Source organism: Mustela putorius, unplaced genomic scaffold, assembly GCF_011764305.1.
Source record: "Mustela putorius furo isolate JIRA1106 unplaced genomic scaffold, ASM1176430v1.1 tig00000578_pilon_pilon_pilon, whole genome shotgun sequence".
In the NCBI taxonomy this organism is placed as follows: domain Eukaryota; kingdom Metazoa; phylum Chordata; class Mammalia; order Carnivora; family Mustelidae; genus Mustela; species Mustela putorius.
Genome location: NW_025421422.1, coordinates 3,541,613 through 3,556,144, shown reverse-complemented (window position 1 = coordinate 3,556,144; position 14,532 = coordinate 3,541,613). Strand labels below are relative to the sequence as shown.

The following is a 14,532-nucleotide window of genomic DNA, read 5'->3' as shown; positions in this document are numbered from 1 at the left end:
CGGGCCGGATCACATGTCAACAGCTTGGACCCTTCTCACACCCTCGCCAACAGGTGTGCTGGGCATAGACCCGGGGGTGGGGGGCGGGAAGCAGCCCCCAGGGGGCTGTACCTCAGAGGCCAGAGGACAAAGCTCACCGTACTGAGCTCCTAAATGGCAACTGCTTCGATCGTTTGAGGCTGGAATTTCTTTCTGTCAAAGCCTGGCTAGAAGGAGGTAAATTTCCTCATCATGGGCGGGATTAAAAAAGAACACACAGGGTGCCTGGGTGGCTCAGTGGGTTAAGCCGCTGCCTTCAGCTCAGGTCATGATCTCAGGGTCCTGGGATCGAGTCCCGCATCGGACTCTCTGCTCGGCAGGGAGCCTGCTTCCCTCTCTCTCTCTCTGCCTGCCTCTCCATCTACTTGTGATTTCTCTCTGTCAGATAAATAAATAAAATCTTTAAAAAAAAAAAAAAAAAGAATACACAAAAAAAGATTGGGATACATTGAGATTCTCGGTCAAAAGTATTCTTGTCTGGACCCTGGCCTGACTGTCGTGGATGGCAACCCTGGGCGGTCTCTTACTTCCCCACTATACTTAGTGGATGGGGTTGGGGGGGGCTTGAGGCCGCGAGGTTCCTGTTCTGCAGATGAGCATATCAGATGACGATGACTGAATAAAAATGAATGAAAGTTGCCAGAGGAGTTAGTGAACACAGGGGCTAATGTGATTGGTTTCTTCTAAAAAAAGACTTGGAAGAACAAGTAGTACATTGGACAAAAAAGATGACAGTCCCTGATCTGAAATAGCTTTAAATAGATTCTCCCTTTTACAATGGAAACACTTTTTTTTTTTTTTTTAAACGGGTTGGGTTTTAAAACTCTCTCTCTTGAAAACAAGAACAGCAAACGTTTGGAAAATATACAAAAACCTACCCTTTGGGGCTAAACTATCTGATAGTCTCTTTCTCTGTCTCCTGGAGAATCAATACATAATAGTGCATTAGGTAGAAAAGATAGTAGACATTTGCAGGCGAGATGAGCCATTTCGGCCATGAGGCAGAGGGCTGAATAATCCCAAAGCAGTGCTTCCAGAGGGAAATGGGATGGGAAACGTATCACTCAAACAGAGCTTGGTGCTGACTCTGCGGGGTCCCCAGGAAGGCAGCCCAAGGACACTGGCTGCGCCCACACAGACGCCTGGGCGCAAGCATGCTCTAGCGCCCTCTGTCCCTCTTCTGGATTACTGAGAGCACTTTCCACCCCCTAGACACTAAGATCGCAAAACTACATTCCTTCAGGGGGTCTGTCCCCACACACCCCTTCAAACCATTTCTGCAGCCAGGGGCAGGAAGCCCGAGTTCAGGATTGGGAACTCTTGTCCTCTGACCTAAGACAATGACCCAAAGGGACAGACCGAAGAACACTGGGCTGAACTGTCCCTGTCACCCTGGGGCTGGCGTAGTGATGGCCTGTACCAGCTCCTCAGAGCTGCAGACCTTCCGCCCTATCCCTAGCTGTTCCCGTCAGCTGCCTACAGGTGTGGGATGGAGAGGGCATGGCTTCTGAGAAGACCCGAAACTTTGTACGTTGGGATTTGCCACAAGAAAGAAAGAGGCAGCATTGCATTGTTCCTCAGAGTTTGTACCCATATCAACTAACTTTACTTCAAGTTTCTGGTTCATTTTCTAAGGCAGGTGTAGCCCTGAGCTTTTCAAAGGCCTGAGCTCCCTCCAGGGAGACAACAGTATCTACACATGATATGGTTCAATTAATGCAGCAGTGATTTCTTTTTTTTTTTTTTTTCAGCAAAAGTTGGCGATTAGGGTTCTTTAAAATATACATTTAAATAACTTTTTACATTTACATATAATATCTTAAAAAACAAAGCAGAGAACTCAATCCCACACACCTTGGGACCCCAAGCACACACACTTTACAAAACAGAATATACCATGTTATCAAAAGAGGCAAAAGACTCAGAGAATTTTGTCTGTTGGTTTGTTAATGGGGGGTGGGAGGCAGTTTGCCACAGGTGGCTCACATTTTGGGTTGAGAAGGAGGGCTCTCTTTATTACCACTTTTGTGTGTTTGTCAAAGCTAAAAAAAAAAATCTTTTTTTTTTTTTCCTTAAGGAAGTCAGAGCTTGGAGTCTCCATATAGTCCTCATTTCCGTGTAAGAGTTCCTTCTGAGCTCAGGCTCCTGTGCCACTGTCTGCTGGGCGAGATCTCTGTCCTAGAGAGAGAGACACACACATACAAATAAATCATCAAGGGGACAGAACTGGCACTGGAAACCCTGGGCACAACACACGGGACCAGGTGGGGGACTTGGGTGCCCATCCCTGGTGTCACAGGCTCTTAGGGAGCGACAGCTCAGAACACCAGACGGACCGTGTATACGGCAAAGGCAGGAAGGCACGGGTGCCTCCCAGACAGCCAGTCTCCCTCATCTGGATGGGCAGAGACTTCTGGAAGCTCTTAGGTAGCATGAACTTATAACATGCGCCATCAGGCACTGCTGCAGGCACTGGGAAGAAGAGAAAACCCCTTCCCAGAGCCCACAGACCTCAGAACAAAGTAACCTCAGACTGCGTTAGCCTGGGAAGTGAACAAGGCCTGTGACAGTGACCCTGGAGGGTGGAGGGCACGATTTCAGCCAAGATCTGGAGAAGCAGCTGAGAAGTGTGGAAGCTGGGATGAACTTGGCTTGTTGAGGAAGCAGGTCAGAGGCCACAGAAAGTTCAAGGGGCAAGGAGATTGAGTGAAGCGGGTGGTGGCCTGAGGGGCAGATCATACAGAATGTGGTGAGGAGTTCACCTTTTTAAAATTTAGAGGTAGTGGCAAGTCATTGAAGGGTTTTCCAGTGTAAAGACACATTTCAAAAAAGACCCACATGGCTCCCATGCAGAACAGAAGGCCAAGAGCAGTGAGAGACCAGTTAGGCCACCGCTTTGGCCGCAGAGAGAGGAGACGGGCCTACTGAGGAGACGGCAGGCAGGGACACAGAAGAGAGAAATTAGGGATGTGCTTTGGAAGGAGAACGTGTCATGGTGCTACTCTAAGGTGCTGGATTGTTTATGACTGACACAAAATGTTTGGAAACTTTATAGCAACTTGATGAGGTCTGCTGAATGGAATGAAAATCCTGGAGTTGGATTCTGCACGTCCTTTGCTAAGCTTCACTTTTCTGGGGATTTGATTTTCTGAAGGGGGTGGGGGGTGGTGGTGAAAAACCAGCCCACAGGGTCCCCACAGCAGGCTGAGAAGCCCAGGACACTGGAGTATGGAGGGCAGGGGGTGCTCTGGGAGAGTGTGGGTTTGGGCCCCGAGCATCTGGGTGGGGAGTCTGGAGGAAGGGGGGGGCATGAAGAGGGAGGAGTTTGAGAGGGCAGCAGTGGACAAGACTGGGCGGGATGCTTGTGAGGACCAGGGGAACAGGAGGCCTGATGGGTCTGGAACGCAGAGGAGGGCCGGGGTGGGCACAAACTACTTTGGAAGTCATCAGGTACAGACGGCCTCTGAGGTCAAGGGCACAGAGAAGTCACTTAGAAAACAAGCAGCGGAAAGAGGAGGACCCCCGACTCTGACCTCCGGCCCCCTCCTACTCTCACCTGCAGCCTCAGGGGCGGTGGCGCTGGACTCCTGAGTGTCCTGGGGGGCACCAGGGAAGGTGGCCCCGGGGGCTTCTGCACACTCCGGAGGGCAGCTGGGCGAGAGTGGAGCCCTGGCCTGGTGGCACATAATCGGCTCGTCTTCCTGGGTGGCTCCTAGGATGCAGTGGGGTCGCAGGGCATCCGGGCCCAGTGTCCCACCCCAGGGGCCGAGGCCATGGGTCCCTTGGCAGTCCGAGGGCAGGCCTAAGTTAGAGTCCACATCATCCGGAATGATGGGGATGCGCTGGCTCAGGTCCCAGGCTCCTGGGGGGCAGCCGGGTGGGGGCTCCTGGGCGAGCGTGTACTGCACACTGACCGAGCAGTCCTCCACGCAGCAGGTGCGGCCCCCGCCGCTGCCACGGGCCACCTGCTTCTCTTCATAGAAGCAGCAGGGAAGGCCCTCGTATTTCACCCCATCTGTCCTGGGCAAATGGTCCGGGTGAAGGCTGTACAGGCCCTGGGAGCTTCCCGGCTGCACCTCTCTGCCCGTGGGGCCACAGGCCTCACAGAGCGGGGGGCCCAGGAACAATGTGCTGCCCCCGGCCACTCCACCGCTGGGCTCCAGGGCGGAGGGCTGGGGCTCACAGCAGCAGGCACATGACAGCCCCTCGTGGGTCCCCTTCCAGGTCCTCCTGAGGTCTGGGGCCGCCCCAGGAGAAGCCTCAAGCCCCACTTCTGAGGTAGAGCTAGCGGGCCCCCTGGGCTCCAGGGAGGAGTTGCTGCTGTAGTTCATCTCCAGGCTGCAGGTGGACAGCTGATCCCCCGAGGGTGAGGAAGGGCCGGGCCAAGGCTCTGCTCGCCCAGCACCTTGACTGTGGGCCACCGAGAGGTCCTCAGGTGGCGGGGAGCCCTCGAGGCCCAGCATCGGTCCCCGGGCCGAGCCGCCCACGGCCCCCACCTCGCTGGCACGGCAGGGGCTCCGGCTGCGGTAGATGAAGGGGTCGTAGTCGCTGCTGAGGGAGCTGCGGAAGGTGGAGCAGCTCCCGTACACACCCTGGTTGCTGACCTCAGTGCAGTCCACCACCGAGTCGCTGGAGGAGCAGTGACACTGGCCGGAGCTGCTGCTGCTGCTGCTGCTGCTGCTGCTGCTGCTGTCACTGCCCGGGCCGTCGGCCAGGTAGCCGCTGCACACCGAGCGGTGGCCGTGGTAGCAGCTGAAGCTGGACGTGCTGCCGCTCTCCAGGTGCGATGGCGGGGCCATGTGCACCATGGTGGGGAAGAGCAGGCTGCTCCCGCTGCTAGCCGCAAAGGCACGGGCGGGGCCCCGGGGTGCGAGGCCAGCCGGCGCCTGGCCCTCCTGCTCCGGGTAGCTGAGGCCCCGGAAGTAGTAGTGCTGGTACATGGTCTCATACTGAGAGAAGCAAGCTGCCTTGGAGAAGCCGCGGCCGCTGAACTTGGGCCTGCGGAAGGGGTGGGCTGGGGAGTAGGCCCGGTGCTCCAGGCCACAGCGGTGAGGGGCCAGGCTGGGGTCCAGGTGGAGGGGTGGGTAGCCACGGATGTAGGTGGGGGTTTGCGGGGAGTAGAGGCTCTGCTCCCCGTGCCGGTCCATGGTCAGCAGCGTGACGGGATTCCCGTGGGAGTCCATGCTCGTGCGGGTGGGGTAGGCCGGGATGCCGTTGGTCCTGTGCACGCGGCCGGGGTAGTGCACCGGCAGGATCACCCTCTGCTGCCGGCCGCGTGCGAGGCTGCTGGTCTCCACGCACACGGCAGTCGGGTTGCCCTTTTGCTCTGAGGAAAGGCAGGGGACAAAAAGTCAGTGGGGCCGGGGACTCTTGTGCCACAGGCCGGAGGGATCAGTGAGGGCGGGGCACGAGGCAGCGGGCTCAGTCCCACACCCACGTGGCTGGGGTCAGGACTCGGGCCCCTGCCGGCTGTCTCCAGACCTGGCCACACAGGCAGAGGCTGGCCCACGCCCCCGTCTGCAGGATGGTCACACCTGGAAGGGCCCCTCTCCCGCCTGCCCTTGGCTCGGAATGAGAAAGATGCTCATCACAGAGCATGCAGACAGCCACAAAGACACCAAGACAAAAGGCACTTTCCCTCTCGGGGACAACAGCTATCCTGAGCACAGCCTGCACTCCAGGCCTGGTATGCTGCTATCACCGGGGGGCAGGAGCAATACCACGACCCTCATGCTCACCTCCTGTGGCACGGAAACAGCACCAGGGTACTGGGCATGGGAGTGCCATCACTACATTTCCTGCTGGAGAGACTATGGGCCTCGGGCCCGCAGAGGCCAGCAGCTTTGCTCAAGGTCAGGAAGCTGGCTCATGTGAAAGCCAAAATGTGAACTTGGGGCGATTCTTCAGGTCAAGCTCTCCTGGGGCTTGGGGCCAGGTGAGCTCCACTACCCTGGGCCCTCCTCCAGGTCTGGAGGGCAATGCTCATTAACTGTCTATAGCACATGCCAGACTCCTGCTGAGCACTTGGTAGGGAAAGCGACTGTGCCACAAGAGGGGGGAGACGGTGACAATTACCTATGATGTTGTGCCGACAGTGGGGGCAGGTGTGGTGCTGCAGCAGCCACGGGTCCACGCACTTCCTGTGAAAGCGGTGAGTACAGGGGATAACCCGCAGCTCCTGGGAAGGGAGAGAGGACACGCAGCCTGAAGGCGGGGCCCGGGTGGACAGCAGTCCTGCCTTCAGCCCCATGCGTGCTTCCTTTTGAGGAGTCCAGCATGGCCCGAGAAGCCAGTACCAAAGGCTTCCTCTTCAGGCCCATCCCTGTCTCTAGCTGCAGGTGGACACCATGCCCCAGAGTCAGCACCCATGTCTGGCTTCTAGGAGGAAGCCCCATCCACAGTCCTCAGCGTTCAGGAAGGGAGCACACCGAAGCGGGGTCCTTTCCTGTTTCCCAAGGAGGGCATTCATATTCATGCCATACATGAGGGAAGACCAAAGCCAATGGCTTCTGCAGCCCCGGGCCCCCAAGACCTTATGCATCTCTGGGGATGGTGGCTCCCTCCGGGCCCTCCAACTGGGGGTCAATAGAAAGGAAGGTGCCCAGGACTTGGAATTGACAGGTGCAGCAGCAAAGGGGCAGAGCTCTCCTTTGCTGGACCCTGAGTACTCACCCAAGAGAACATGGTTTATAACATAGCAGCCTACGTAGAAAGAAGGTGATGGGGTTTTCTGAGGCATAACTAGCTATGGAGTTCCTGAGCCAAAGTACCCCTCACCCAAGTTTGCGAACGTGACTCTGCTATTTCATGCTCTGACCAGCTCAACAGAATAACACTCAACCTAATACCTAATGTTGTTCCTGACTGTGGGAGAGTTCTACCTGTATTTTCTCATGAAAGCTCCATGATCACCTGAAGCCCGTGTCACTCTTGGGCCCATGTCCCAAGTGTGGGCACAGAGAATGAAATCACTGCCCAAGATCACAAAGCTAGAACCTGCCTGGGCCAGGACTAGAATATGGGAAGTCTGAACCTAAAGGTATTCAAGACTCTTAATTTCAAGTCCTTTGCAAAAACTCATTTTCACCCCACAGGCTACACGGGAACGGAATACATCGGATGCCTGCAGCTGATTCTGAAGTAGTTTGCTCCCCATTCCCCAAAATGTGTGTGGATGCACGCCTCTGCCTGTGAGGAGATTAAGCAAGCATGGCACGATGCTAGCAAAGGGTGACTGCGGGCAAATGACACATCATTCACGGTAGGACTCCTGCAGCTTTCCGGAAGGTCTGACATTTTCAGGATAAAAAGTTAGAAGAAGGGGCGCCTGGGTGGCTCAGTCGTTAAGCGTCTGCATTTGGCTCAGGTCATGATCCCAGGATCCTGGGATCAAGCCTCACATCGGGCTCCCCGCTCTGTGGGAGGCCTGCTTCTCCCTCTCCCACTCCTCCTGCTTGTGTTCCCTCTCTCAGTGTCTCTCTCTGTCAAATAGATAAGTAAAAATCTTTAAAAAAAAAAGGCTAGGAAAAAAAGGGGGGCCATCACATCCCCTTGCCTCCCAAGTAAAAACAGCCAGTGTTCCACGCAGCTTTGCACAGAGAGGTTTGTTTTGAGTCAGTGTCTGCTTTCAGAAGAGTGATTCTAAAATTAAGTCAATAGGTGTCAATGTTCTTAACACCAGACCTTTTCTGGCCTACCATATGTTTCTGATCAACTTCTGAAATGCCATGGGTGGAAGCTGGGCCTTCTGGAGAGAGTGTATCTGAGTTGTGGCCACCCATTTCCCAGGGTGAAGAGCAATTAGGATGCCTCCGGCCACGCCCCTGGGGCCTAGCCATCACCCTTCTGCTCCTGCAAAGCTGTGGGCAAAGACCTAGGGCCCCATCCTTCCAGGCTGTGTTCGCCTCTGCTGACCTATCTACCTTGTCCCCAGTCAGGATGGACCCTGCCTCTGTGCTTACCTCTCCGTCGATATACTTCTCCAGGCAGATGGCGCAGTCGGACGTCGAGCTGCTGCTGAGTGTGTCCAGCGCCCCACAGCTCCCCTCCCGGCGCCCCTTGCTCTTGGAGTTGAACTTCCTGGTTTCCATCTTCTCCAGAGCCTGCACAGCCAGCCTGTTCATGGAATTCTGTGTGGCGGAAGAGACCGTGTTAGGGTCTGGGATGTACTAACAGTGGTAGTCACCCCTGGAGCCATGGCACCCAGTGCCCGGGGACGGGCACAACGCTACAGGCTTCTGAGTGGGTGCTAAAAATTCACACTGCCGTGACATGGGACTTCCAGACTCCTGAGGGTCAGCGGCTTGAACCCAGGCTTCTGCCAAGTGGTAGACCCAGCAGAGGTCGACTTCAGTTAGTTGGTCAACTCTGCAAGAGTAATTCACCTGCTCGATGCCTCGGGTTCCCCCTCTTTACACTGAAGAAAGTTCCGAGGGCAAATGAGGCAATTGCTGGGCAAACACACCCACTGTTATGTTGGGCTAATGACCACTCTCGCTTGGTGAGTAGTCGGTGAGTCTCGCACAGACTGTCTGCCAGCATCCACTGTCTTTCCTGAGAGGTCACACTACACACGGGATGGTCTAGATTCCCGCTTATCCTCTCCATCAACCTCTGCCCCCAAATCCTGCCTTTCTACAAGCATGGTGATGTGAGGGGTGGAGCAGGAAAGTGGCTACTCTGTTCATTGGGAATCGTCTGGAGGGCTTAGAAGATGCAGCTTCCAGCTCAGCAGGTCTGGGGTACGGCCTGAGAGTCTGCATTTCTGCCAAGCTCCCAGGGGATGCTGCTGGTGCCCAGATTCTATCTTAGGAGCAAGGCTCTAGGGTTCCGCGTGAACACTTAGGCATTTCATGAGAAAACCTCCCAGCTGGAAGCCTCCTAGTGCTTAGCCTTTGTGGTTCTGGCCCTTCTGGAATAGAGAAGACACAGGGTGATAAGCTTTGCTCTCATTTTGCTCCATCTCTGCTGCTCCCGGTGTGCTGGGACCAGGCGGTGGACCGCAGGCCCCCATCCCCCAGTTCCCACCTGGGACAGGGTGGCGGGCACCTGCGCTCATGGGCTGCTTGGGGCTCTTACCTGACTGCGCCGCTGTTTCAGCTTGATTTTGACGAGAAGGATGAGGCAGACCAAGGAGACCACGACGAAGAACGCCAGGAAAATCCCCATGTCGAAGTACTCTGTGGGTTGCTGGAACAGAATACACACCCGATGAGTCACAGGTCTCTTCAGCCTGGGGATCGGCGCATGGGTCAGGTCAGCCCCGGTTGGGATACAACTGGGGTGACTCAGGTGTGTCTCTCCCCTTGTTTGCAAGCAACACCTGGGGGTTCTGCTAACCTGCACACGTGCTGTGCTCCCCGGGCCCAGACAGCCCCCCTTGGTGTGGCGGGGGCAGCCTGCCCAGTCCCGGCCAAGAGCACGCCTGTTGGAATGCCCAGCTCCCCGTGGAAGAGCGCAAAGTTTGCCGTAACCAGTAGGAGAGGCCCATCCAAATAAACACAAATATCATATTTATGGGACAAAGGAGTGTCATGTTTTGAGGGAACAGTGATTACTAACCATATAATTAACGGTTTACAACAACTCAGAAAATTGTATGCTGCTTCCACAATATCAGCTTCCACTACAGTGAGTCACATTCAGCAAAGGGCTCGTTTTTCCTTTAAAAAGAAGCCACCAAAGGCTGTTCTTCTGCAAATCCCTTCCACTTTGAGTCCTTACCTTTTCCCCGGGGCACACTGCTTCCAGAAACCTTGAAGCCACCTTGTCTAGGACATGCAGTTAGCCAAGAGGATTAGAGTTTTGCTAATTGAATGCTATGGGTATCTAGATGCTTTGTGTGTACAAAGAGTCACCCTATACGTGAATATTTGTGATATGGAAATAAACCATATATATGTATGTGTGTGTATGTATGTATCTCTCTATATCCTGTCCCAGGTTCCCAGAACCTTCAGCCTGAGGTTTGGGCAGAAGATGCCTTTTAAGAGTCACTGGGCAGCAGTGTCCCTTCGACACGCTCCAGAGAAGCCACCGTGCTATTCAACAACCGCCTAGAAGGCATAAACTTCAATCCCAGTTGAAAGCTAAGTGCTCCAGACTCAAATACAAGTTAGGGCTTTTTAATAATGCAATTTGCCTTCTGGGAAGAAAGAACTACACTACCAGCATTTTTCTCCAGTCTGGGCCAAATGGAAGGAGGGGGACACAGGAACCTAGGGACTCCTTCCTTCTCTCCTCCCCAGCCTTTCAGGGGGAGGTGGAATGGAAGAGAAAGAAGGACAGAAGCTACCAAGAGGGAGTGCCGGGCGGAAGATACCAGAGACTCTTTAGCACAAAATCTATTCCTGGAAGGTCTTCTCGAATCCTCTCTATTTTTTTTTTTTTTTAAAGATTTTATTTATTTATTTGACAGAGAGAAATCACAAGTAGATGGAGAGGCAGGCTGGCAGAGAGAGAGAGGGAAGCAGGCTTCTTGCTGAGCAGAGAGCCCGATGCGGGACTCGATCCCAGGACCCTGAGATCATGACCTGAGCTGAAGGCAGCGGCTTAACCCACTGAGCCACCCAGGCGCCCTCGAATCCTCTCTAAAGGAACACGTGTTGTGGGGGGAGTTCGTGGCAGGCTCAGTCGGTTAAACGTCTGACTCTTGATTTTGGCTCAGGTCATGATCTCAGGTGGGGACGCTGAGCTCCGCGTGGGGCTAAGGGCTCTGTACAGAGTCTGCTTGAGCCTCTCTCTCCCTCTCTGACCCCCACCTCCCGTGTGTGCACGCTCGCTCGCACTCTCTCTCAAATAAATAAAATCCTAAAAAATAATACTAATAAAGAAACAGGAGTAATATTTCTCCTTGGCCTCCAACCTCAAGTCTGATCTAAACTGTAGGAACCTAGGCTGCATTAGCATTTTACACGGAAAGAAGACTGCAACAAAAGCCGGAAGCCCAAAGGGAATTAAGGCTCGGGGAGCAGCAGAGAGGGCACAGGGCGAGGCTGGCCGTGGCCGATGGAGGCTCACTCGAGGGGGGCGGTGCTGAATCCTTGCTCGAGCTACTTTCTGCTTGTTGACAATGTTCATCAACTTGATGGCATCTGCACCCTTCACGTACACCACTGGCCTCTTGAGCGGGTCTTCTGAGCCCTGGTTTAGCTGAGGAAGAAGAGACAGGTCTAGTTAAAAGACGCTCTTGCTTTAAGAAGCAAGAGAGGGAGAAAGGTTGAAGGAAAAGAACAGTAAAAACTGTTTGAAAATCCTCAAAGACTTCAAGCGTTACAGCCTTGGAGCTTCTGAAGGACAAGGCGCAGAATGATGCTTTTAGGATGGACTGGGCAGGATGGAAGGGTCTTTGAAAATGCCCCCCAACCACCAACTTCCTGGCTCTTCACGCCTACTCAATACCCTCTCCTCCAAGTAGGAATGACGTCTAAACACGGGTCTCTAGTGTCAACAGACAAGTGCGGAGCCCTGAAGTGAGGGGGATGCCCCCGCGACAAGCCTAGCTAACTAAAAGAGCCTCTCTCAGGGAGATAGCCATGCCCCGTGGCCCATGGAGTTTACCTGATCGATAGCTTCTGGGTTTTCTGACACATCAAAGATGACCGCAGTGGCTCCTCGCTGCACTGCCCGCTTGGCCTGGCAGAGTTAAAAAGAACAGGTTGGCACACTTGGTCCTCTTACCTTTCCAAAGCTGGTCTTGGCAATCAGACTGGTATTTGAATGCAGAATCTGACAGTCAGCAACTTCCACGACTTGGGGCAACTTACTAACTTCCCAAAGCCTCAACTTTTCCATATGTAAAAAATGGGACAATGCCACCTACATTGTACAGCTGATCTGAGAACCAGAGGAGTTAGAGCCGGTGAACGTTTGTAACTGGGTACTCGGTTAACCTTTGCCTCCCTGTCCAGCCAAACATGAAAAACACATCAATGACCTGCCCAGTCAGCATGAAGGTATTGGTTTCAGTATTTTCTGCTATGAACACAGAGCCACTGGCAACCAAAGTCAATGCCTTTGGTCCTTCTCTTGTGGTCCTTCTTCCTTCCCATGTCAGCCAGGACTGTAGTTAGAATAGCACACCGAGTATTTCCGAAGGAGTCTCAGAATGGTCAATTTTAATAACTGACATAAGCTGAAGACCTTTAGAGATGCTGTCAGAGGGAAAAAGCCATGAAAAAAAAAATCGTAAATGGGGATTTAGAGCAGTTGGCTGCCAAACCTGGCTCCACTTCCAAAACCACTTGGGAAGTTTGTAAAGCAGATTTCCTGGCTCAAACCACAGAGACTGATTCAGCAGGGCTGGAGGAAGGCCCGGGAAACTGAGTTCTGGAAGTTTTCTGAGGGATTCAGATGATTCAACCACTTGGGGAACTATGGATCAGAGAGCGGAGATGAGAATGTTTTAGGAACAAATGTGAAGGGGTGGAATGCTTTTCTGAGGGAGGATTCTTTTCTATCCCAGCGAAACTTCTAATTTCATGTCCAGCGAAGCAGACAACGGGATGGCAGCTGGGGAAGAACAAGACATAAAACATTACCCTTGCTTTTAGGGGCCTGAATCTTATTAGAGAAGTAAGATACCTCTACGGTAGGGGGGAAACAACAACGACAAAAATAAAACCCCAAACCTCCTATAAGATGGGCAAATAATGGCTGGTGTTGAGAGATCAACTCTGTGAGCCAGAATGTTTAACAAAGAATAAAATTTGAATTGAAGGCATTCCTACTGAGGGAATAATCACTATGGGGCTTCAGCAAAAGAAGGCAGCACGGAGCCTAGAGAGACCTGAAAGTGGCTGGACCAATGGCTTCACAAGCCCACTAGAGGGCAGTCTTATCCCACAGCTTTTACCGGACCATTCCAGCGCCGTCTACCAAAGAAGCAGGACTGAGAAATCCTGGGGGATGCTACAAAGTCCCCAGCAACTTCCTGAGCCCGAGGAACCCAGGGTGCTGTGCTGCCGAAGCTCTCCTTCTTCCCCTGGGACTCTTCTTGTTGAACTGAGACTCAATTTCAAGCCCCTTCTACCACTTGTCCGTCCCACCCCACTGCCTCACCGCGAAGCTGCAGTCGGGAGGGACAAGCTGCCAAGGGTGGGCAAGTCACCGAATTGGAGTTCCAGTCTCAGTTTCCCCACCTGAGAGGAGGAGGAAGCCTATGTTATCACCACTCGGGTCCCTTCCAGTTCCCAATCCTGGCCCCTCGGTGGAGAGGCAGGGTGCTGTCCGGAGCAATGAAGAAAGGGCCATGGTAGCCCTATTACCCGCCTCGAGAGGGAGAGGACACGATGGCCCAGGGAGGAAGGTTGGGGCCAGGTGGCGTGGCCTTGCTCCAAAAGGCCCTTAGGGGCATTAGACTCTCTTGCTGGAGGCCAAGGATCTGTGGGCCCAGAGTTAACAGGAAGTAGGGGCTGTGTCTTCTCCTCAGGTGATACCGCAGTCTTCCCAAATCCTCCCTAGATCTAGAAGGGCCCTGAGGAATAGCACTGAAGATGAGGTAATCAACAGGATCTCTTGTTCCTTTATTTGGCTTTCATTCCACCATCACCCAGCACCTCAGGGAACTGCGCATTCAGACCAGACCCGATTAGGAGCACCTGGAGCCTCCCGCTTCGGGGCTGGCGCACCTGGAGAGCCTGATGGCCCCAGATGAAAGGCCGCAGGACCTGGGGTCACAGGGTCTTCAGCCATGTGGCTGTTCACGCTTCCAGGCTTCCCGTCTCCACAGGAATGCGGAGGTCACCAGGATCTGGAGGTGAGGCATGACCCACTCGGGACAGGCACTTTTTAAAAGGCATTTTAAAATCTAGGACAGTTGAAGGGTTTCTCCTGGTTTCCATAGTAAAAACAGCAGGCCAAGAATAAGGTGCTTAAAACCCATTTACCGCTCCCATTTAATGGACTCAGACACAACCTGGCTAATACACAGGATCTAAGTACAAACAGTTTGTTTGAGAAAACGAGAATTAGCACAGCCGACTTACTTTAAAAAAATCAATGGAAGCTGCTATTAAATAAGGTTGTATTTTCTGCCCCTACCAGGACGAGACAGGAGGGGAGTCAACCCAGGGTCTTGCTGAGAACTGGACTGTCAGGAGCCAGACCGGGATTTAAAATAGGCCATGAATAATCCAGATTTAGAAAATGACACATTTATTATACTATTCCCAAAGCAAATTAAAAAACACAGAACACTGCTTGGTCACACTTTCCCCCTCACCTCACATTTCCAGTTTAAAAATAGACAAGGCATAGTCCTGAACCAATCTCCACATCTGAGATCATTTCGTCGTTTCACCTAGTCAAGCTTGGGCCCCCAAATTGTTTCTTTCTTTCGTTTTTATTAAGTAGGCTCCACGCTGGGCGTGGGCTTGAACGCACAACTCTGAGATCAAGACCTAAGCTGAGATCAAGAGTCCAATGCTTAGCCCACTAAGCCACCCAGGAACCCCCCCCCCCACCCCGGGCCGAATACTGTTTCAAAACAAATCT

At 53.4% G+C, this 14,532-nt stretch overlaps 1 protein-coding gene across 3 annotated transcripts in view; it reads right to left on the bottom strand.

The window, feature by feature from the left end:
• Window positions 1-1,654: 1,654 nt before the first annotated feature.
• The window catches only part of ZNRF3 (zinc and ring finger 3), a 156,545-nt gene continuing 143,667 nt past the window's right edge, over window positions 1,655-14,532 (bottom strand). For all 3 annotated transcript variants that reach the window (XM_045081497.1, XM_013063518.2, XM_013063520.2), the window contains 7 exons: window positions 11,599-11,673; window positions 11,059-11,190; window positions 9,118-9,228; window positions 8,001-8,168; window positions 6,115-6,217; window positions 3,596-5,365; window positions 1,655-2,217 (listed from right to left, as the gene is read on the bottom strand). In XM_045081497.1, coding sequence (XP_044937432.1) covers window positions 2,177-2,217; window positions 3,596-5,365; window positions 6,115-6,217; window positions 8,001-8,168; window positions 9,118-9,228; window positions 11,059-11,190; window positions 11,599-11,673 — 2,400 coding nt within the window. In that variant the 3' untranslated portion in view covers window positions 1,655-2,176. The remainder of the gene's footprint in view (window positions 2,218-3,595; window positions 5,366-6,114; window positions 6,218-8,000; window positions 8,169-9,117; window positions 9,229-11,058; window positions 11,191-11,598; window positions 11,674-14,532) is intronic.